The 25,155-nt window shown below is 39.9% G+C and overlaps 1 protein-coding gene across 3 annotated transcripts in view; it reads right to left on the bottom strand.

Annotated features, from left to right (window-relative positions):
- The window catches only part of CMC1 (C-X9-C motif containing 1), an 81,051-nt gene that overhangs the window by 38,944 nt on the left and 16,952 nt on the right, over nucleotides 1-25,155 (bottom strand). For 2 of the 3 annotated variants that reach the window (XM_081526968.1, XM_081526967.1), the window contains exon 2: nucleotides 15,485-15,574. In XM_081526968.1, the coding sequence (XP_081383094.1) occupies nucleotides 15,485-15,527 (43 nt within the window). In that variant the 5' untranslated portion in view covers nucleotides 15,528-15,574. The remainder of the gene's footprint in view (nucleotides 1-15,484; nucleotides 15,575-25,155) is intronic. The other variant, XM_081526969.1, reaches the window with a different exon arrangement.

The raw sequence follows: 25,155 nt of genomic DNA, 5'->3' as shown, positions 1-25,155 counted from the left end.
TAATAGACACTTGCTCCTTGGAAGAAGAGCTATGACCAACATAGAGAGCATATTAAAAAGTAGAGACGTTACTTTGCTGACAAAGGTCCATCTAGTCAAAGCTACGGTTTTTCCTGTAGTCATATATGGATGTAAGAGTTGGACTATTAAGAAAGCTGAGCCGAAGAATTGATGCTTTTGAACTGTGGTGTTGTAGAAGACTCTTGAGAGTCCCTTGGACTGCAAGGAGATCAAACCAGTCTGTCCTAAAGGAAATCAGTCCTGAATATTCATTGGAAGGACTGATGCTGAAGCTGAAAACTCCAATACGTTCTTTGGCCACCTGATGCAAAGAACTGACTCACTGGAAAAGACCCTGATGCTGGGAAAGATTGAAGGTTGGAGGAGAAGGGGATGACAGAGGATGAGATGGTTGGATGGCATCACCAACTCAATGGACATGAGTTTGAGTAGGTTCCGGGAGTTGGTGATGGACAAGCAAGACTTGCGTGCTGCAGTCCTTGGGGTCGCAAAGAGTCAGACACGACTGAGCGACTGAACTGAATATGTACTTTATTGGAAGTTTATATGTGATTTATCAGAAAGAAATTTTGTGTCCTTTGCTCATTTTTTAAACTGGCTATGCAACCATCATTTAGATTAGTGTGACTTGTTCCTGAGCACCATACAAATGTTGCCTGTTCTAGAACACAATATTTTTAAAGAGTGCGTACTCTCATATTCCATTCAGAATGACAGTTTGAGATTCACCTATGCTACTGTGTATAACACTAGTATATTCCATTTTCCTGTTGAACAGTACCCACTGCATAAGTACTCCAGAGTCTACCCTTTCTCCCTTTGAGAGATACCTGGATTGTTTTCCATTTGGGGCTATCTGAATGAGCTACTGTATGTATCACCTGTACAGGGATGAAACATGCTTCACCTCTTCTGGGCAGCACTGCCGGGTCCGTGGGCAGGTGTATGTTTGGCGAATGCTGTCCGTGTCTCACTGCAGCCAATCTGTTAAGTAGGCCGTTCCTATTACTTAAAGGTTATCATCCTTATGGTCCTACAGGTCCCTGAGATTCTGGTCATCATGTTTAATCTTCTTTTCTCTGTTCTTAAGATTGAATATTTCTACTGATCTATCACTACATTCATCACTCCTGCCATTTTTATTCTAAGGTTTTCTATACCAGATATTTCAGTTCTAGAATTTTGATGTGGGTCTTTTTTGTTTCAGATTCTGTTAAGATTTTCTTTTTATTCATTGCAACCATATTTTCCTTTACATTCTTAAACTATTACAACAGCTGAGATAAAATCCTGGTCTGCTAATTCCAACATTTTAGTAATCCTAAAGTTAGCCTCTGCTGATTTCTTTTAAGAATCTGTCATATTTTCCTGTTTCTGTGTACACTGAATAATTTCACATTGATCATGAATACTGTGAATGATATCATGTAAAAAGTTTGGATCCTGTTCTGTCTCTCTCAAGATTTTTTCTTTCTCCTTTAAACAATCAATTTTCTTCACTGAACTCAAACTGCAGAAGCCTGTCTCCCCAACAGCGTACAGTGAGCAGAGCTCGATTTCTGGTTCAGTCCTTTTAGCCGTAACTGAGCTGCTTGGAATGTGCCCCACATGAGGTTCAGGACTGAGCAGAGTTCATGCACAGAGTACGAAGCTCCTCTTCTCTGGCTCAGCCCTTGGGATGTATGCTCCTCCCCTCTCCTTCCTGTACAAACACAAACTTTCCAGGGCTTGCAGTTATACCAGACTCTGGGTTTGGTTCTTCAAACCAGTAAGACCAATGTGTTTTTGTTTTGGTCAGTCTCAGCCTCCCCTACATCAATGTTTGACTCCCCTTCGAATTCCATCTGTTCCTGTTTACCCTCCAATGCCTTCAGGTGGTTCTCTTTAAATTTTGTTCATGATTTATATCGTTTTCTACAGAAAGATGTGTGTGATAGAGCTATTAGGCCAGGCCAGAAGCAGAAAGTCTCCATTATGAATTTTTAAATCATATCAAGTTCACAAATTACATGTTGTGTGTGGTTTTCAATTAACCCACTGACAGTGAGAATATGTTTAATAATATGCACTTTATCAGAAATTTATATTTATCAGAAAGAAACTTTGTGTCCCCTGCTCATTTTTTTTTTAAATTGGATATTCACTGATTCTCCGTGGACTACATCTTTATATACTAAGGATATCAAATTTGTTGCATATGTTAGAAATATTTTCCTTGTTTATGATCTTTCTATACGTTTATAGCACATATGTAAAAACTTACTTTATATATTTATAGTTTTACTGTATTATAAAATATACGGTGAGTTTTTATAGTTTTATTTTTTAAGAAATATATGTTCATTATGGAGAACAACGTATGAAAATGTAAAAACCACCCATAACCCACCCTCTTTCTCCCATATTCCTTCATGGGTTCTTTTTAAAACTTGGGTGTATGTACATCCAGTTATTTGCAAGTCTATTATGCACATTATAGGGCCCAGAAATCCCATTACTAAGTATATAAATAATAGAAATATATGTACACAGGTACCAAACAACATGAACAAAAATGGTTATAGGAGAATCATTTGTATAAAACCAAGAATGATCTAAACCTCTTTCACAGCACATTCACATCACGGTACCATGTGACAATGAAAATGAAGGACTGTTCCTACATGCAAGACCACGTGTGAATCTCACAAAGTTTAGTAAAAGAAGTGAGACAAAAAGAACACATACCATATGACTCCATTTAAATAAAGACACATGCAAACTAATCTATTCAGTCCACAGTCAAAATAGTGGCTCCCCTCTGGGAAGAGGAAAAGGACAGTGACGGGGAGGGAACACAAAGAAAGTGACTTCTGGTCACTTCTGTCTCTTGACCTCAACAGTGGTGACACTGGCATGCTTACTACATCATCATTCATCAAGCTACATACTTATAATTTGCACATACAGGGCATAAGTATATTTCAAGAAAATAATGTAAAAACATAAAGCCTTGGAGAATATGAAAAAAACTACACATAGGAAAAGAAATAACTTACGATCCACCTTCTTCCTTCCCACGTTTCCAGATACTTATTAAACTTTGAATGTATTTTTTTCTATATGCATCTATCATTTTGTTATAATCAGGCTTAAACTATGTACACAATTTTACATCATGCTTCTTTAAAGTTAGCATGATAAATAAACATGTTCAGATTTGCTAACAATCCTTCCTAAAATCAACCATTAATTAGCACATAATATTTTGAGGGTATTTTTCATAAGATTACTAGGGTAATGAAAATCAAGAAGACTTTCAATTTTAGTAAAAACTAAACATCAAAAAAGTACATACTATTAATTATAAATTATAAAAACAAAACATTTAAGTTCAACACATAATCAACATTACTACACCATGTGAGTATGACCGCATTTTTAATAAGTAAATAAATGGTCTACAGTTTACATACGTAGGGCTCAGTTCAGTTCAGTCGCTCAGTCATGTCCGACTCTTTGCGACCCCATGAATCGCAGCACGCCAGGCCTCCCTGTCCATCACCAACTCCCGGAGTTTACCCACACTCATGTCCACCGAGTGGGTGATGCCATCCAACCATCTCATCCTCTGTCGTCCCCTTCTCCTCCTGCCCCCAATCCTTCCCAGCATCAGGGTCTTTTCCAATGAGTCAACCCTTCGCATGAGGTGGCCAAAGTATTGGAGTTTCAGTTTCAGCATCAGTCCTTCCAATGAACACCCAGGATTGATCTCCTTTAGGATGGACTGGTTGGATCTCCTTGCAGTCCAAGGGAATCTCAAGAGTCTTCTCCAACACCACAGTTCAAAAGCAACAATTCTTCAGCGCTCAGCTTTCTTCACAGTCCAACTCTCACATCCGTACATGACCACTGGAAAAACCATAGCCTTGACTAGATGGACCTTTGTTGGCAAAGTAATGTCTCTGCTTTTTAATATGCTGTCTAGGTTGGTCATAACTTTCCTTCCAAGGAGTAAGTGTCTTTTAATTTCATGGCTGCAATCACCATCTGCAGTGATTTTGGAGCCCCCAAAAATAAAGTCAGCCACTGTTTCCCCATCTATTTCCCATGAACTGATGGGACCAGATGCCATGATCTTGGTTTTCTGAACATTGAGCTTTAAACCAACTTTTTCACTCTCCTCTCTCACTTTCATCAAGAGGGTTTTTAGTTCTTCTTCACTTTCTGTCATAAGGGTGGTGTCATCTACATATCTGAGGTTATTGGTATTTCTCCCGGCAATCTTGATTCCAGCTTGTGCTTCATCCAGCCCAGCATTTCTCATGATGTACTCTGCATATAAGTTAAATAAGCAAAGTGACAATATACAGCCTTGACATACTCCTTTTCCTATTTGGAACCAGTCTGTTGTTCCATGTCCAGTTCTAACTGTTGCTTCCTGACCTGCATACAGGTTTCTCAGGAGGCAGGTCAGGTGGTCTGCTATTCCCATCTCTTGAAGAATCTTCCACAGTTTATTGTGATCCACACAGTCAAAGGCTTTGGTATAGTCAATAAAGCAGAAATAGATGTTTTTCTGGAACTCTCTTGCTTTTTCAATGATCCAGCAGATGTTGGCACTTTGATCTCTGGTTCCTCTGCCTTTTCTAAATCCAGCTTGAACATCTGGAAGTTCACAGTTCACGTATTGCTGAAGCCTAGCTTGGAGTATTTTAAGCATTACTTTACTAGCGTGTGAGATAAGTGCAATTGTGCGGTAGTGTGAGCATTCTTTGGCATTGCCTTTCTTTGGGATTGGGATGAAAACTGACCTTTTCCAGTCCTGTGGCCACTGCTGAGTTTTCCAAATTTGCTGGCATATTGAGCGCAGCCCTTTCACAGCATCATCTTTCAGGATTTGAAATAGCTCAACTGGAATTCCATCACCTCCACTAGCTTTGTTCGTAGTGATGCTTTCTAAGACCCACTTGACTTCACATTCCAGGATGTCTGGCTCTAGGTGAGTGATCACACTATCCTGATTATCTGGGTCGTGAAGATCTTTTCTGTTTGGTTCTTCTGTGTATTCTTGCTATCTCTTCTTAATATCTTCTGCTTCTGTTAGGTCCATACCATTTCTGTCCTTTATCGTGCTCATCTTTGCATGAAATGTTCCCTTGGTATCTCATGGTCAACAAAAGAGTCCAAAATGCAATACTTGGATGCAGTCTCAAAAATGACAGAATGATTTCTGTTCGTTTCCAAGGCAAACCATTCAATATCACGGTAATTCAAGTCTATGCCCCGACCAGTAACACTGAAGAAGCTGAAGATGAACGGTTCTATGAAGACCTACAAGACCTTTTAGAACTAACACCCAAAAAAGATGTCCTTTTCATCATTGGGGACTGGAATACAAAAGTAAAAAGTCAAGAAACACCTGGCGTAACAGGCAAATTTGGCCTTGGAGTACAGAATGAAGCAGGGCAAAGGCTAATAGAGTTTTGCCAAGAGAACACACTGGTCATAGCAAACACTCTCTTCCAACAACACAAGAGAAGACTCTACACATGGACATCACCAGATGGTCAACACCGAAATCAGACTGATTATATTCTTTGCAGCCAAAGATGGAGAAGCTCTATACAGTCAGCAAAAACAAGACTGGGAGCAGACTGTGGCTCAGATCATGAACTGCTTATTGCCAAATTCAGACTTAAATTGAAGAAAGTAGGGGAAACCACTAGACCATTCAGGATTGATCTAAATCACATCCCTTATGATTATACAGTGGAAGTGAAAAATAGATTTAAGGGACTAGATCTGATAGAGTGCCTGATGAATTATTGACAGAGGTTTGTGACATTGTACAGGAGATAGGGATCAAGACCACCCCCATGGAAAAGAAATGCAAACAAGCAAAATGGCTGTCTGAGGAGGCCTTACAAATAGCTGTGAAAAGAAGAGAAGTGAAAAGCAAATGAGAAAAGGAAAGATATTCCCATTTGAATGTAGAGTTCCAAAGAATAGCAAGGAGAGATAAGAAAGCCTTCCTCGGTGATCAATGCAAAGAAATAGAGGAAAACAACAGAATGGGAAAGACTAGAGATCTCTTCAAGAAAAATAGGTAGGGCTACACCCCCCAAAAAGAGTGCTACAGAAAACAGCATTGGAAGTGTACAAAATGAAGTGAATAATAAAAATTACTTATGCTATTGGAAGAAAATAACTTTTCAATCTAGGTGAAGTCTGAGATAAATAGTATACAGCATAGCAAACACGATCCAGAACTAAAAAGCAGTAACTACAAATAAACTTAGCACATAGGCTGAAAGGACAAGTACTAGACCAAGTGTATCATCACCTAAAAAACCCACCACTCTCGGCAGACACAGCACCACCGTGCTGGGCACACTTACAAACTATTAGAATCAGCACAGAGGAGCCATAATCGCTACCCTTGGCAACATGTCATGTGACACTAGTGGCTAATTCAGCTTCTTCACTGTAGTGTGAGTCCAGGTACCCAGCACCAGTACCACAGCCAGCAGTACTACAGACAGTGTGCTGAATAAACACATCAGTGTAGTCACGATTTACTATGGAAGGAAAGTGGTCCAGGTGGCATCTTAAAACCAAGAAATAAAAGTGTCAGTTTTTATCATTAAGTCAACACCATGTGCCAAACATATACTAAAAGAACTTACACAAAAAACATTCAAACATACCAGACCCACCACGACCGGGTAAATATTCATTTCCCTTGAAAAGAGTGATGAATTTTTACCACTGTCCAATATAGTGGCTTCAAACTTAGACGTCTACCAGACACCTCAGAGTTCACGTGTCCAAACGCCCAGTCTATCAATCGCCGGAAACTAAAATTAAATCATAAAATTTCTCGACAGGCAGGTTTCCCATCTGTGTTAACCACAGGTCCATCCGTTACCTGTTCCCTCACAAACCTGTCTCCAAATACACCCCAGGTCTGCCCACTGGCACCACCCTCTGCTCCACCACCTCGCCAGCTGGACCATGACACCCACACCCCTCAGCCGGCCCCTGCTTAGCCCTCGCCCTGATCTGTCTACTCCGAACGCAGCAGGGAGTGGTGCAGCGCTTCATACATCAGACCCGCCTCCCTCCCCTGCTCTAAGTCATCGCGTCCTTTCAGCTGGCTCCTCCGTGCTCTCAAGGCCCTGATTCTGCATGTCACCCTCCTGAACTCTCACTTCCCACCCTAACCACAAGGACCTTTCTAGCGCCCCCCAGCATGCCAGCCACGCCCGCCGCCTCTGCCTCTTCCCACGTGCTGCTCCCAGAGATGCCTGTGTGTCTCCCCTTTTCACCTCCTCTGAGACTGCTGTCCAATGTCACCTTGGTGCAACCTACACTGACCACCTGCTAAAAAACTGCAGCCCCGTCTAACATCAGCATCCTCACTGCTCTGACCCAACTCCGTTACTCTCTAGATCACTTATATTTTCTTACAGTAACTTAAGACATTTACCACCTTCCTGCACTGAAATCTAAGAATTATAATCGCAAATATGTTTGTCTGTTTTATTGACTGTTCATATAATGGTGAGGAGCACGCTGGAAATACTCAGTAAACACTTTTGAATGACTATGTTCCATATAACCCCAAGGGTCCATGCAAGTGCTTAAAGGAATCTGAAAATTCTGTTTTGCTTTGTAAAAATATAACTTAGTCATGTAAAAGTTGACAAACACTAAAACATATGCAAATAGTATATAACACTTTGGAGACAACCAATATATTAAAATATGATGCCAGATAAAATTGTTTCTGAGCCTCAGAACAAAACTTCTATTATATCTACTTAATTGAACAATTCTTTGAGTAAATTATAAGAAATCATTTCTGTTTAGAACTTCTTTATGTGATTTAGGATTTACTCTACATTTGCATCCCCCAAACGAGTAAACCACAAAAATGTGGACTGGAAATACCCACTAGGCTGCAACTACACTCCATAACATCTGAGCTCAGATTTGCTTCATGGAAATACTACAACACTGTTTTCACATACTGACTCCTTACATGTAATGAAATTAATAACTTGTAATAAAAACAAAATAATACTGTGTTTATCTGTTTTATATATTATCGGTTCAGTTCAGTTCAGTCACTCAGTCGTGTCCGACTCTTTGCAACCCCATGGACTGCAGCACACTAGGCGTCCCTGTCCATCACCAACTCCCAGAGCTTACTCAAACTCATGTCCATCGAGTCACTGACACCATCCAACCATCTCATCCTCTGTCGTCCCGTTCTCCTCTGCCTTCAATCTTTCCCAGCATCAGTGTCTTTTCAAATGAGCCAGTTCTTTGCATCAGGTGGCCAAAGGATTGGAGCTTCAGCTTCAGCATCAGTCCTTCCAATGAATATTCAGGACTGATTTCCTTTAAGATGGGCTGTAAATTCTAGACTATCCCCCAAAAATCTGGTTATATTTTAAATAGTTCTACATCTATCAATTTAACATATTCCAGAGTTTTGTACAAGCCAAATTTCCCCCTTAGTTATTTTTCCACGGACATATAAGATTCCTATGAGAATGTATCTAGCCAAAATATAACTGGCTATGAGTATCAGTCCCTGATTATCTGGAAAGAATCACAATCACGACTCAAAATCATCAGGTAGCTTCAATAAAGAGTGATCTCATATTCAGATTTTATTAAAAAGGCATGGAACTGTTTAAAGACCACCGTTAAGTCTGGATTAATTGCACATAAGATGACAGGATTTAAGTCTATTATGGCAAAATATTTGAAAGTTGAACAGCTAAGAAATCTAGGAAAATAACACAAACTTGTTAATGAAGTACTAATAGAAACAGCTGTAACTCATATTTTATATTAATAATATTTACTAATTTTAATAATATTTCTAAGTTCCAAGGAATGTAATTTTTCGGCTTTGTATTCAAAATGTAGACTTTTCACTCTTAAACCTTCGGAGATGAGTTGCATAAATCAGTTGTTAAAATACTAAATTCAGCACTTCCCTGGCGATACAGTGGTTAAGAATCTCCCCTTCCACTGAGCGGGTGCAGATGTGATCCCTGGTAGGGAAACTAATACCCTACATGTTGCAGGGTGCAGCCAAAAGAAAAAGAAAAAAATACTGAATTCTTCTGTCCTAACAATATTCCCTGCTAACTGAGTCATTTAAAGATTTAGCTTAACTCCTAAAACAAATACACTGCACTTTTCTTTGTGAAATAAGAACTGGCCATTTTATTCAAGAGTACTGATGTCCAAGTATAAATAATCTTATTATAAAATTGCCATCATTGAGAAACAAGACCATCATAAGTCAAGACAACCATGCGTCCTACAACAGAAGTGTGAATTAGTAAGTGTGACCAAGAACCACTAAGTCAATGAGTCATGAGCATCAAACACTTTGCTCAGTTGTTTTAAAAATCATTCAGCTGGATTTGTGACTGACAGAGGTCTACTACCCATGATTCCACTGGCATGACATCAAGCCCAATAGGCATACATAATAACTTTAATTAAACATATTTTTAAGTATTAGAAAGTTACTAAATACAGGGACTTCTCTGGTGGCCCAGTGGTTACGACTCTGCACTTCCACAGCAGGGGGTGTGGTTTCCATTCATGGTTGGGGAGCTAAGATCCCTGATGCCACGTGGTATGACCAAAAAAAAAATAATGATAATAATACAGTTAGTAAACATAATAACTTTTACTGTGTCCATGTGCAAGAAAGAGTTACCATGGCAAGCCTGACACTGCACTCTTTAGAAAGAAGCTCTTCCGAGGCTGACCCTTAGCTGTGTCAGAGCCTGGATTTGGGGAGTACTCTCACTACTCCCTAATTGGTTAAGAGCTGCTCCCTGCGCCTCAACCATCTGGGTAAACCATGTGGTTTGTGCTCAACACCTGCTTTCCTTCTGGGAGTCTGAAATTTTGGTACATGCTATGCAGAAGCTGCCACCTCACCAACTCCCTGGGCCTCTAATGAGTTTCCCCAGAGACAACACTTCACATGTCCTCACAATTTGACCACAGAAGAATGAAGCTCAAGTTGACTGCCTCTACTGAGTAAGAACTCGAGAAACCTTGCACCTGGTCTAACCGTCCCATGTGCTTTTTCCCTTGGCTGGTTTTGCTCTAATAAGTCTTAGCCGTGAGCATGACTATTCGCTTAGGACAATCAGCCTTTGTAGGAAAGTACTAAGCCCAGGGTGGTCTCAGGAACCTGACACAGTCCAGTGAAGGTCCAAAAGAGAGGACTTGTGCTTTAAATCTCTTTATGTTTCTTAGACTATATGACATTCTTATACAAAAGATATTCATCATATTTGATGATTTTATATCTTATCCTCCTAATAGATCCAAACCAGTCTAAAGATGTGTTGCAACTCCATTTCAGTGTGAGTTAACATTGGTGAACTAGTTATATGGCAAAAACACTATGTGATAAAACAGGTACAATTCAAACAACCACTAGGAAATATGGGGCAAGTTCAAGTAACAGAGTTGGAAAGACTGATTACTTGGACCATTTATAGTCTGTAGCCCTCTGATCAGTTTTAATGATGCCTTGATAGTTCTCTGCCTGCAAAGACCCTGAAGAATATCCTAACCATTCTTAATTTGAAGTTCCTCTTTTGTTAATTCATCTACCTTTGGAATTTAGTAAACGCAACACATTTCAGTTGTATGTGACTGATAAAGAGGACAGGCATTTTTATCAAGGTTCTGTGTTATTTAACAACAGTTCTGTGATGTATCAAATAAACAATCCATGCCCTTAAACTTGTTACAATTCCTTTAGAACCAATGCTACCTATTGGCCAACAGATGAAAAAGACAGCCACAAAAAACACTGATTCAAAAGAAACACTGAAATACCATAAAAGAAGGTGCAAGGGATGAAGAGAGTCAGCGAGTAGGAGAATATATCCCGGGTAAAGAAAGGTTCAGGCCACTGCCGATGTCAAAGTACTTCCTGGTCTTGATCTGTCACAGCAAAGACAAAAAAAGGTTCTTGCTTCCCAGGTGGCGCTGGTGGTAAAGAACCCGCCTGCCAATGCAGGAGACATAGGAGACATAGCTTTGACCCCCGGGTCTGGAAGATCCCCTGGAGGAAGGCATGGCTACCCACTCCAGTATTCTTGCCTGGAGAATTCCATGGACAGAGGAGCCCGGCAGGCTACAGTCCACAAAATCACAAAGAGTCAGACACGACTGAAGCAACTTAGTACACACACACACTATTTTTAAGGAAAACTTCTTTAGTCAACAGAGACATTATTATAAAATGCTAATTATGCATTTCAAAAAAGCAAAGAAATACAATGAATTTTTACAAAACACAGCAATTCAGTGACTCTTCCTCTTATGAAGGCTCTATTTTAGAAAAATATAACAAAAGAATGCATATTTTACCAATATATATGACAAATAATATTCTTAAAAATATTACTAACATAGAAAATATAAATCATTAAATTAGTGAAGAGTCAAACATGTGGAAAAAGTCACACAGTGAAAAGTAACCCCCAGAGGTCATCAAACCATCCTCCTAAGACACCACAAGCTGGTACGTCACAGGTTCAAGAAAAAGCAGTGATTCCACTACCACACTTGGTAGGAGGGGATTTCCGTTTTGGCCTTCGGGAGGTGGGGACACAGTGGGGGAAAGGCAGAGATGAGCCCTTCAGGAGTTTTCCTTCTGTTCATCCCCAGTACATCCGCCTTCATCGTTACTTTGTTCATTTATTTTAGTGGCTCTATTCACTGCTACTCATACCACTGGCAAAAGAAGAACATTATAAAGCTGAGTCTTCTATTTAAATGAACTGTGCAAATGCCTTTCTTTTGATGTATGCTCTACCAACAGAGTCTATCATCTTGTGAAAGTTTATATAATAGTAAGACTGGGATTCTCAATTCTGTATTTAATCACCAAGTCAAGCCATCTTTACTCATCAAATCAAAACTAAGTTCTAATGGAAAAGGTGATGTGCCTTCTTTTTCTCTTCAAAAAGAAACAAAGAAATATATCTATTTTACAAAGACAAAGATTCTCAGGTTGACCCCAGCTGAATACAAACACTGCTTAACTGTTCCCCCAAAGCTGAGTTTCTTGTTTCAGGTTATAATTTTCACTACATGGCGATGGTGAAGTTATCATGACTTTATAAATAATGAACTGCAGAATTAGAATCATGCAATTATAGGTAAAAGTCAAATTTTAGAAGCAATAGGGGATGTAACCATGAAACATTCTGAACATTATCCACTACTTAAGACAAATTTTAATTGTGTTTAAACAGAAGGTGAAGCGTGCAACACAGACTGAACCTGTGTATAGTAAAACCCAGTTGTGCAGATACAGACAATGAAGGGATTGGGAAAACTGGTTAAAACTTATAATGAAGAGAGAACTAGTAAGAATATAGCAACCTGGCTGAAATTGATCTTCATTAGGGTGCTCTTCACATCAATAGGAGCATTTGGACCCTGTGGTCTTTATCAGTGTCCCAGCTGGTAATGGTTGAAGGTTAATGCCTTACTCCATTCTGTTCAATTTTCTATCCTAATTAGCCCTGCAAATCTATAGCTGTGAGCACCAAGTGTCTCTGTTCAAAAGAAACTAATTAATGCTGGCAAATTAGATCAAGTCCAAAGATCCAACAGCCAAACTCTTAGTTAAATGCTCCTTGTTAATAGGAAGTGTAGCTGTCAATAACTGCTGTTGCTGACTATAATGAGGCATCTCTTTTTTTTCATTGAAAGTGATTTCATTTCTCTTTGTCACTGGAAAAGCTGTTCCATTCCCTTCACAAACCTAAGTTGCTGGCAGCCTGACCCAATTCTTATGATCAGCCAGGTTGAAATGACATAGAAAAAGAAAAAAAAAAAATCAAACAGAAAAGCTTTCTGACATAATCATGTTTCAGGCATTTAGCAGAAAGTCAGATCATTTATTAGAATTCCTATATCTTTATCTGAGAACTATACAATTAGGATGCATAATGCTTTTACATAGAATCCTATAATTATGTAATAAAGCAAAGGCTATAAACAGTAAATAAACCACAATGGAAGTCTCCTGATTGTACATTATGCCTTTTTGTTCAGTTTAAATGGAGTTGTTCTACTCCTGCCTGAGCAATGCCAGTGTATGTGCTCTCCTAATTCACCTGGTTAAACAGCAAGATCATTCTTTATAAAATAATCAATTTTAGATTCTAAACTACTGCTTTGGACCATATGGCCTAAAAGAAAAAAAAAATCAATATATGATTATAAAAGTCCAAATACTCAAAGATCATTTGTTATAACGTGTTCTATTAGGGATAAATGCATTGAAAAGACTCAAATGAACCTCAAATTTCAAGGTGCTTTCAGTCTTCAAAGGATTTTAAGTATATTAAATAAAAACAGAAAGAAAACCTTAACGTTAACACGGTAAGCAACTTAAGTTTTGATAAAGAAGCAAAATTAAATATTTTCTTTTCTGTACCATTACAAAGTAGTAGGTGCATAACATAAATAAACCTTTTAAAGTTATACTCTAGTTCTTTCATTTCAAAGGCCAGAGACGAAGTTTCATTGTCCAAGAGCAAAGCAAAGGTAGTTCTGAAACCCAAACTCGACCATTTTGCATTTTCATCTGAATCATGCGAGTAAACAGCCTGTAACTGAGTTGGCTAGCTTTCTTTCATGCTAAGTATCAGAATAACATGTTACAAAAGAGAATAAAGTGAAAGTTGCTCAGTCATGTCTGATTCTTTGCAACCCCATGAACTGGGACCTTGCCAAGCTTCTCTGTCCATGGAATTCTCCAGGCAAGAATATGGGAGTGGGTTGCCATGCCCTGCTCCAGGGGATCTTCCCGACCCAGGGATCAAACCGGGGGGTCTCCTGCGTTGCAGGCAAATTCTTTACCAGCTGAATACCAGGGCAGACCCACAAAACAGTATAAGTACAACTAATGTTTATAATTTTGAACCAACACATCAATAATAAGTAAATAATTTTCCTGGTAGTGAAAAGTTAACCCTATAATTTTATTATCCATTTTTACATTCTCTCCTCCATCACCAGAATCAGGATCTGTATTTTTACAAGTTCTGTGAGGCAGGTGGAAGATTACTTCTTGAGACCATGGGCATGACCACCCCCACGCCAGGTGTGTACTGAATCCCACCTGCAGGTGCCAATGGAGTAACTTCTCCTGACATCTGGTTGGGGGGGGGGGGGGATGGAAGGTGCTCCAATCAGACAACTATTTCATAATGAAAGCAAGACCATCAAATGATACTGATAAACTGCTGATAATTTATTAATAAACTTATTTACAGACGGATTTAATTCAAACCTAATTTATAGATGGATTTAAAATGGGAATAGCGCATAATAGTCATTTAAGAAAAAAAAATGATCATCACACAGTGTTGATTCTGAGGAACTCCTCTTTCATTGTCTTTATCCATCCGCCCCAGAGGTTATTCTCCAAGGAGATAGCATCTAAGGGACAAGAATGTGCCTGACACCCAAATGTTCCTGACACAGGCCCAAAACTATAGCTGAAACAACCTGGCTTCCTGCTGAGAAACGCACAGGGGACTGCAGTCAGTCGGCCCCACCAGGCACAGCTACGGTGCCCCAGCAAAGGCCACAGGGCAGAGGGAAAGGGAAGCCGGGGGGAAGTCCAGGTCTGCAAGATTTTGCTGCTGCTTCTCGGACATGGCCATTCCAAGGGGCAGGCTGTTACTACAAGACATTTCTACAGTAATACTGCCATCTGCTTTTCCGATTACCCAGCATTTAAGGTCTCATTTTTCACCCTCCATGCCTTTGTTTATATTTTTCACTATAATATTACATATTGATCAACAATATATCTCTAGATTTATAGAATATAAGAATACTTCATGTTAAAAAATATTTTCCAAAGAACACAGGCATATGTGGGTGCCTAGTACATGCATTTACATAAATACTTTCCACTTAAAACTGTAAAATATAGAAAAATTTTTAAAAAACAGACTCGCTGTATTTACTACTGCGATTTCATTCATAATTCAATAATAGCAATGATGCCAGACAAATCATCTTAGAATTTATTCGTATATTAATATGTTGACAGAGGAGAAATAGGTATACATCACATTTGACGTTTCTTCTTTCCCTATCAAACTCACCAGAATAACTTGTTTCTCCAACTTACAAATGCAAGTTTTTTCTCTATAACTGTACATCTGGGGGAAAGAAATGTTCTTGACTGGAAATTTGGGAGAATAGTTTTGAATTGTAAATGAACGCTGCCTGTAAGTTCTGAAAGCTGAAATACTGGTATCTTAGTGAAAGGGTGAGAACCAATTCATACATATTAATTCACTGACTACTTCATTCTGAGGCTAAGGATTAAATTCAGATCATATTACAAAAAACGTATTTGATCTTTACATGAATATTTGAATCTTACCTTGAACTTGTTCAGAACATCTCTCTCGGGCCTTTTCTCTCATTATTTTAGGGATCAAAACATCTTTTTCAACGTGTCTGAGATGCTGCTCTGAAAAAAAAAAAATCTTCATTTAATAAAGTCTCAAGTAAACCACCTGTTTAGGTGAAAAATAAGCACTCTGGTTTACTTAAAATAAAAGCCTATGCAAATATATTAAGAAGTAACTCTTCTATAACCTCATGAAGCTGTAATTAAGTCACTGAAAATCATTAAACATTGTTTTAAATACAACAGAAAAAAACATGAGGGGTATGGGTAACAAATTCCCAAAACTTTCTGCAAACTACGTTGTAACACTTTTATTTGGAGACATATTCCATGTAGCCTTGACAAAATTAAAGTCATAGACTAAAGCGTTTTCATTTTTTAATTCACGTAATCCATACGAAGAGAATTTTTATCAACACTGAGAACCAAGGATAGATGAAGGGATCCCAGAGTAAGAGACACATGAGTAGTTTTCCCACCTAACAATGAGCAGCTTAAGAGAGAGTGGGCAGAAGAAGGAGACGCGGAACTACCCTTGCAAAGACAAGCAAAGCACAGGGGGTTTCTGTGTGTCTCCAACAACCGCCACAGTAAGACAAACACGGAGGCCTGGGCTCCGGCTCCCGACTCCCCTCAGCAGGCTCCTCAGATCCCCAGAGAGCCCTAAAGCCCAAAGAGGTGAGTATTCTCCCAGAATCCACATGATGAGACATGCCGAAAGGCACAAGGTGGATGGATCAGATTAAAGGAGGCAATCTATCTCCAGAGTTTTCTCCCAGGAAAAAACTGATGCCAAAAGTGGGAAGCATGCCCCACACTCTGAAGCAACAGAAACGGAGAGAAGCAGACTTCCCTAGAGGGGCCAGAGCATCAGTGGTCGTGACAACCACAGAGGAGCCAAAGTAGGTCACTCTTCTGCTGCCTTCAGACCACGGGTAAAATAAGCAAATACAGACACTTATCTCCAAAAGATGAGGAAGTTTCTCAGTATGTATCTAGTGACACTTAAGACCAGGAACTCCTAAACATTTCCTGGTCCCCAACATCCTCTGGATGTAGCTATGAAGTGATACAGCATTTGCAGCTAGGGTAAAAGGGCATCGTCTCAAAAAGCAAATAAAATCAGCAACAACCAAACAGCCAAGAATCACCTAAATTTGATAAGGACAACACAGTGAAAGGGAGAAGCCCACTGCAATGAATCAAGAAGTAAACAATTCCTAAGACAGTTAAAGAGTACAGAAAATAAGACTTTCAAATAAATATAATTAATGTACTGAGGCAAATAAAAAGATATGATCCCTCAGACAGAAACAAATCATAGATCACCTAACTGATGAAAGTCTGAAGCTCAAAAATCCTAAGAGCTTCGAAAGGGAAAAAAACATCACCACACACACAGAGAAACAAGAACCAGATTTACATCATGTTTCACAGGCAAGATGTGGATGCAAGAAAATGATCGTGAAATAACTTCAAAGCTCTGAGAAGGAATTACTTTATATCCAAGAATTCCAGAGCCAATCAAGAGTGAAATTAAAAATATTCTCAGTGAATTCCCTGGTGGTCCAGTGGTTAAGACTTTGCCTTCCAATGTGAAAGGTGAGAGTTCGGTCCCTGGTTGGGGAGCTAAGATCCTACATGCTTTGTGACCCAAAAACCAAAACATAAAACAGAAGCAATAAATTCAACTGTAACAAATTCAATAAAGACTTTAAAAATGGGAGGAAAATATATACTTTCAGATACATAGGAACTGAAAAGTTTATCTCTTTCAACCTCACTGAAAAAGAAATGATCTTTATAACAGCGAGACAAGCCGAGCAACTAATCCAATGTGAATATAGAACAAACACCATTCTGTGTGCACAGGAGCCCACAGAAAGGAGTCCAGGCAGGTGGAACAGAACTGACTCTTCTCTGCTTCTGTGTCTGGCAATCACCTGGGAGACTCCAGCCACAGGCCTTGACTTCAAACCCCACGAAAGCTGGGCCTGGAGGATTTACTCCAAGACTTCTTTCTTCACGTATCTATCTTAACATGCGGGCTGGGAAGACTGAGGGCGGGTTCAGTGAGGAAGAGACACCAAATCGCCTACACGGGGCACAGCAGGGAGGTGACGAGCAGAAGCAAGCAGCCCAGGGTAACCCAGGGGAAGCACAGCAGCCTTCTCTCCGGGCCGGTCCTGGGAGCCGCTGGCCGCATTTCCGCTGCCTTCTGTGGACTTCAAGTCACTGGGCTCGGCTCAGCCTGTACTCAGTGGAGTGAGGGCTACATCACACAGAGCTTGACAGACGGAAGATACTGGCGTAACCTTCTTTCTGAAACAAAATTTGCCCCAAGAAGTAACAGAGAACACACTTGGATCAAAAGAAATGAATCCGTGATGTACAAATGTGAAATAAATAAAGCATATTAGAAAACACACATTTAAATTTACATGTTAAAACTGTAACATCAACAACTGACTTAACCCAAGTCACATTTATAGAATACTCCACTCAATAACAGCTGAATATTTAGCAAGATAATCTACAGAATGGGCTATGAAACAAATCTTAATAAGTGTAAGAGAATTCAAATCATACAAAGTATGTGTCCTGACACCAGTGTAATTAAAGTAGAAATCAGTAACAGAAAGAGCTCTTGAAAATCTCCAAGCATCTGGAAACTAAGTAACACACTTCTCAATAATCCATGGGTCTCAGCAGAAATGAAAAGGGAAATTAGAAAGTTTTTGTAAATGAAACAAAAGGTAACACATCAAAATTTGTGTGATGCAGCTAAAAACAGTACTGATAGAGAAACTTGTAGCACTAAAAGTCTACACTGGAAAAAAGGAGGGTCTTTAAATCAATGACTTAAGCTCCTGCCTTGAGAAATCAGAAAAAGAATAAAAGAAACACAAGAAAAAAAATAATAACGATCAAAGCATAAATCAATGAAATGGAAAACAAAATGATCAAACAAGCAAAATGATGGAGAAAAGCAATGAAACCAAAACTGGTTCTTTGAAAAGATTATTGAAATTGATAAACAACCTAGCCAGGAAAAGAGAGGTCACAGACATCAGAGATGACACATCTTTTATATAATAATAATGTATTTAATTTGTACATGTAGGCCAATAAATCTGACAACAAAGATGACGTAGACAAATTCCTTGAAAAACACAAATAACCAAACCTAACTCATAAGGACATATCATCAGAATAGCCCTATACCTATGAAAGAAATTCAATCTATAATCAAAAGTTTTTTCACAAAAGAATTCCAAATCCAGAGAGCCCTTACTGGTGAATGTGACCAAACATTTAAGAAAGAAATAATATCAATTCCACATAAACTCCTTCAGAAAGCTACTCTGAAGCCAGCATTACTATGATACCAAAATTAGACAAAGACATTACAAGAAAACTACAGTCCAATATGCCATCATGAATACTAATGTAAAAATCTTAACAAAGATGAGCAAATTGAATCCAGCAATAAAAAAAAGGATAATACTTCATGACCAGGTAGGGTTTATCCCAGGATTGCAAGGCTTATTTAATATTCACAAACTGAAGATGTGTAATTCATCATATTAAAAAACATGGTTATCACAACAGACAGAGAAAATATATTTGACAAAAATCCAATATCCACTCCTAATTTAAACCTGCATAAAGTAGGAACTGAAGGAAACTTCCTCAACACGATAAATGGCATTTATAGAAAAAACCTACTGCTGACATCGTATTTAATGCTAAGATACTGAACGTTTCCCCTAAAACAGGGAATGAGCTAAACAAGGCTGTTCTTACCACTTCTATTAAGCATTATACTGGGTGTTCTAGCCAGTGTAATAAGGCAAGAAAAATACAAGGCTTCTAGATTGAAAAGAAAGAAATAAAACCATAGTTAATTAAAGGTCATATGAGCATCTATATAGAAAATCCAATGGAATCGATTAAGTTACTAGAACTAGTGAGTTTAGCAAGGTTTCCAGACACAACATTAACATACAAAAATCTAATGGAAATGACATAAAAATCAGAGGACTAGAAGATAATTCAATAATAATTTCCCAAACTATAAAATAGAAAATGGCTTTTTAAAAAATGAACTGAGGCTCAGGAACCTGGAAAACAAAAACAAAATTTAACATTGATTTTACCACAATCTCAAGAGGAAAGAAGAATTGCAAGGCTGAAAAAATATTTGAAGAAACAATGACTGAAAGTTTTCCAAATCAGTGAAAAGACAGAACCCTATTGATTCAGTGAGACAGTGGAAACCCAAAGAAATACATACCCAGACAAACCATACTTATACTTCTGAAAATGAGAAAGAAAAGTCACCAAAGTATCAGAAATATAGGGGAACAAAAAATCAAAAGACAAAGGATTTCTCATTAGAAACCACAGAAGCCAGAAGGAAGTGACCTAGTGTTTTCAAGTACTAAAAGAAAAGCACTGTCAATCAAGAATTCTATAACCAGTGAAAATATTCTTCAGGAATGAAGATAAAGACAACTCACATGAAGAGAAGCTAAGGTAATTTCCTGCCAGCAGACCTATTCTCAAAGAGTGGCTGGAGGAAGCTATTCATACAGGAAGGAAATAGTAACAAAAGGAAACTCAGAACAGGAATGAAGGAAGGGCAACAAAAAGGGAAAACACAGTAAACTATTTTTTTCTTGAGTTTTATATTTCATTTTTGACAGAAGCAAAAAATATAGCATTCTCAGTATACATAGAGGTAATATTAAAGATGACTTCATTGTAAAGGGAATAGGGTAAAGCAACTTTGGTAGTAGGATATCTATGTTCTATTTGAAAGAGAAAATGTTGATTTGACTAGACTGTGATAAGCTATATATGCATAAGGGAATCTTCAGAACAACCACTAAAAAAAGACAAAGAAATACATTCAAAAACACTATAGATAAATCAAATGGAATGGAATCAACCAGACAGTAATAACAGAGAGATCGCAGGAAAATCTCCTCATATCTGGGGCTCTCAGACCTGCTATCTGGAAATTAAACATCACCCTGCTGCTACCCTGTGCATACGTGTCTATGTGTGTGCGTGAGTGTCTGTGAAAGATGACTCCCCAGGTCGGTAGGTGCCCAATATGCTACTGGAGATCAGTGGACAAATAACTCCAGAAAGAATGAGAGACAGAGCCGAAGCGAAAACAACGCCCAGCTGTGGATGTGACTGGTGATGGAAGTAAAGTCCGATGCTATAAAGAACAATATTGCATAGGAATCTGGAATGTTAGGTCCATGAATCAAGGTAAATTGGAAGTGGTCAAACAGGATGGCAAATGTGAACATCAACATTTTAGGAATCAGTGAACTAAAATGGACTGGGATGGGCGAATTTAACTCAGATGACCAGTATATCTACTACTGTGGGCAAGAATCCTTTAGAAGAAATGGAGTAGCCATCACGGTCAACAAAAGAGTCCAAAATGCAGTACTTGGGTGCAGTCTCAAAAATGACAGAATGATCTCTGTCCGTTTCCAAGGCAAACCATTCAATATCACAGTAATCCAAGTCTATGCCCCAACCACTAATGCTGAAGAAGCTGAAGCTGAACAGCTCTATGAAGACCTACAAGACCTCCTAGAACTAACAACCAAAAAAGATGTCTTTTCATCATAGGGGACAGGAATGCAAAAGTAGAAGTCAGCGATACCTGGAGTAACAGACAAGTTGGCCTTGGAGTACAAAATGAAGCAGGGCAAAGGTTAACAGAGTTTTGCCAAGAGAACACACTGGTCATAGCAAACACCCTCTTCCAACAACACAAGAGAAGACTCTACACATGGACATCACCAGATGGTCAATACCAAAATTAGACTGATGATATTCTTTGCAGCCGAACATGGAGAAACTTTATACAGTCAGCAAAAACAAGACTGGGAGCTGACTGTGGCTCAGATCATGAACTCCTTATTGGAAAATTCAGACTCAAATTGAAGAAAGTAAGGAAAACCACAAGACCATTCAGGATTGACCTAAATAAAATCCCTTATGATTTAAAGTGGAAGTGACAAATAGATTCAAGGGATTAGATCTGACAGACAGAGTCCCTAAAGAACTATGGACAGAGGTCTATGACATTGTATGCGAGGCAGTGACCAAGACCATCCCCAGGAAAAAGAAATGCAAAAAGCCAAACTGGTTGCCTGAGGAGGCCTTACAAATAGCTGAGAAAAGAAGAGAAGCTAAAGGCAAAGGAGAAAAGGAAAGGTATACCCATTTGAATGCAGAGTTCCAAAGAATAGCACAGACAGATAACAAAGCCTTCCTCAGTGATCAACGCAAAGTAGAGGAAAACAATAGGACAGTAAAGACTAGAGTTGGCTTCAAGAAAATTAGAGATACCAAGGGAACATTTCATGCAAAGATGGGCACAAAAAAGGACAGAAATGGTATGGACCTAACAGAAGCAGAAGATATTAAGAAGAGGTGGCAAAAATACACACACAGAAGAACTATACAAAAAAGATCTTCATGACCCAGATAACCACGATGGTGTGATCACTCACCAAGAGCCAGACATCCTGGAGTCCGAAATCAAGTGGGCCTTAGGAAGCATCACTACAAACAAAGCTAGTGGAGGTGATGGAATTCCAGTTGAGCTATTTCAAATCCTGAAAGATGATGCTGTGAAAGTGCTACACTCAATATGCCAGCAAATTTGGAAAACTCAGCTATGGCCACAGCACTGGAAAAGGTCAGTTTTCATTCCAGTCCCAAAGAAAGGCAATGCCAAAGAATGCTCAAACTACCTCACAATTGTACTCATCTCACACGCTAGCAAAGTAATGCTCAAAATTCTCCAAGCAAGGCTCCAACAGTATGTGAACCAAGAACTTCCAGATATTCAAGCTGGATTTAGAAAAGGCAGAGGAACCAGAGATCAAATTGCCAATATCCGTTGGATCATCGAAAAAGCAAAAGAGTTCCAGAACAACATCTGCTGCTTCTGCTGCTGCTGCTGCTGCTGCTAAGTCACTTCAGTCGTGTCCGACTCTGTGCGACCCCATAGACGGCAGCCCACCAGGCTCCGCCATCCCTGGGATTCTCCAAGCAAGAACACTGAAGTGGGTTGCCATTTCCTTCTCCAGTGCATGAATGGGAAAAGTGAAAGTGAAGTCACTCAGTCATGTCCGACTCTTAGTGACCCCATGGACTGTAGCCTACCAGGCTCCTCGGTCCATGGGATTTTCCAGGCAAGAGTACTGGAGTGGGGTGCCATTGCCTTCTACGAGAACAACATCTACTTCTGCTTTATTGACACACCAAAGCCTTTGACTGTGTGGATCACAACAAACTGTGGAAAATTCTTCAAGAGATGGGAATACCAGACCACCTGACCTGCCTCTTGAGAAACCTGTATGCAGGTCCGGAAGCAACAGTTAGAACCGGACATGGAATAACAGACTGGTTCCAAATCGGGAAAGAAGTACGTCAAGGCTGTATATTGTCACCCTGCTTGTTTAACTTATATGCAGAGTACATCATGTGAAATGCCAGGCTGGATGAAGCACAAGCTGGAATCAAGATTGTCGGGAGAAATATCAATAACCTCAGAAATGCAGATAACACCACCCTTATGGCAGAAAGCAAAGAGGAACTGAAGAGCTTCTCGATGAAAGTGAAAGAGGAGAGTGAAAAAGCTGGCTTAAAACTCATCATTCAAAAAATGAAGATCATACCATCCAGTCCCATCACTTCATGGCAAATAGATGGGGAAACAATGAAAACAGTGACAGACTTTATGTGCTGGGCTCCAAAATAACTGCAGATGGTGACTGCAGCCATGAAACTAAAAGACGCTTGCTCCTTGGAAGAAAAGCTACGACCAACCTAGACAGCATATTAAAAAGTAGAGACATTACTTTGCCGACAAAGGTTCGTCTACTGGTTTTTCCAGTGGTCATGTATGGATGTGAGAGTTGGACCATAAAAAAAGCTGAGCATCAAAGAATTGATGCTTTTTAACTCTGGTGTTGGAAAAGACTCTTGAGACTCCCTTGAACTGCAAGAAGATCAAGCTAGTCAATCCTAAAGGAAATCAGTCCTGAATATTCATTGGAAGGAGTGATGGTGAAGCTGAAACTCCAATGTTTTGGCTACCTAATATGAAGAGCCAACTCACTGGTAAAGACCCTCATGCTGGCAAAGATTGAAGGCAGGAGGAGAAGGGACGACAGAGGATGAGATGGTTGGGTGGCATCACCGACTCGATGGACATGGGCTTGAGCAAGCTATAGGAGCTGGTGATGGACAGGGAGGCCTGGCATGCTGCAGTCCACGGGGTTGGAAAGAGTTGGACAGGACTGAGCAACTGAACTGAACTGAGTTTATGTGTGTGTGCCAGGTTTAGTCAGGCTTTGTGAGCATGTGTGTGTGTGTGGGAAAGGGTTGGTCGCTCAGTCGTGCCCAACCCTTTGCAACCTCATGGACCATAAGCCACCGTGCTCCTCTCTCTATGGGATTCTACAGGCAAGAATACTGGAGTAGGTGGCCATTCACTTCTCCAGGGGATCTTCCTGACCCAGGGATCGAACCCAGGTCTCCTGCATTATAGGCAGATTCTTTACCCTCTAAGCCACCAAGGAAAGCCCCAAAGTAGTCATAAAAAGACTTTTATCTATTGATCAAATTTTCTGAAGGTTTCTTATTCATTCTTGAGTCAACTGCAGTTTTCAGTAAGTTGGTATTTCTCAAGGAAATTATCCGTTTCATCTAAAAGTTGAAAATAATGATATGGAAACGTTCACATGACTTTTTCCTCTTTACTGCATTTATCCCAGTTTCTAGCACCTGCCAGGGGGTCAACAAACTTTCTGTTAGGAACCAGAGTGTAAATATTTCAAGTTTCGTAGGTTACAAACCGTCTCTGTCACGTATGCTCCTTTCTTCTCTTTTTCCAAACAATCCTTTGAAAACATTACTAAGCATTCACAGCCTACAAGCCTTACAGATTCTGCCCAGGACGCGGATGGCTGGGTCTGTCCTGCGCTATTGATTTATGCCTTGTCTTCCTCCTTGGCTCCTCCAGAGCTGCTGTAAGATGAGAAGACGCGCACCAGCGCGCAGAAGGGACTGCCGGGTACAGGTGGGGAGACGGGACGGACCGAGAGGGCGGCCTGGAGGCGTGGGGGGCCTGCGGGGACACAGGGAACAGCGCGCGGCAAGGGGGGCTCCCAGCGTTTCGTCTCCAGGGAAACGAGGTGCCCACTCACCAAGTCAGGGAGACAAAAGAGACTCCGGGTGGGAGGGCAGGCCTGACTGGGCAAACTGAACAGGAGATTCCCAAGAGCCACCCTGGGAGTGGAAAGCTGGCAACTACTTGGAAGGAAAATAATAAAACTGGGGCCATCTCCACACACTTCTTTCTCCTTGTCTACAGTGCAAACCATAGTTATCAGGGTAAAGAACCCACCTGCAATGCAGGAGACATGGATTGACTCCTTGGATCGGGAAGATCCCCTGGAGTAGGAAATAGCAACCCGCTCCAGTATTCTTGCCTGGAAAATTCCATGGACAGGAGTCTGGTGGGCTACAGTCCATGGGGTCACAAAAGAGCTGGACACGACTGAGAACGCACACACGCACGCACAACTAACAGT

This window comes from Giraffa tippelskirchi, chromosome 9 (genome assembly GCF_054371585.1).
Source record: "Giraffa tippelskirchi isolate mGirTip1 chromosome 9, T2T-mGirTip1v1.2.pri, whole genome shotgun sequence".
In the NCBI taxonomy this organism is placed as follows: domain Eukaryota; kingdom Metazoa; phylum Chordata; class Mammalia; order Artiodactyla; family Giraffidae; genus Giraffa; species Giraffa tippelskirchi.
This window is presented reverse-complemented; position numbering and strand designations above follow the sequence as displayed.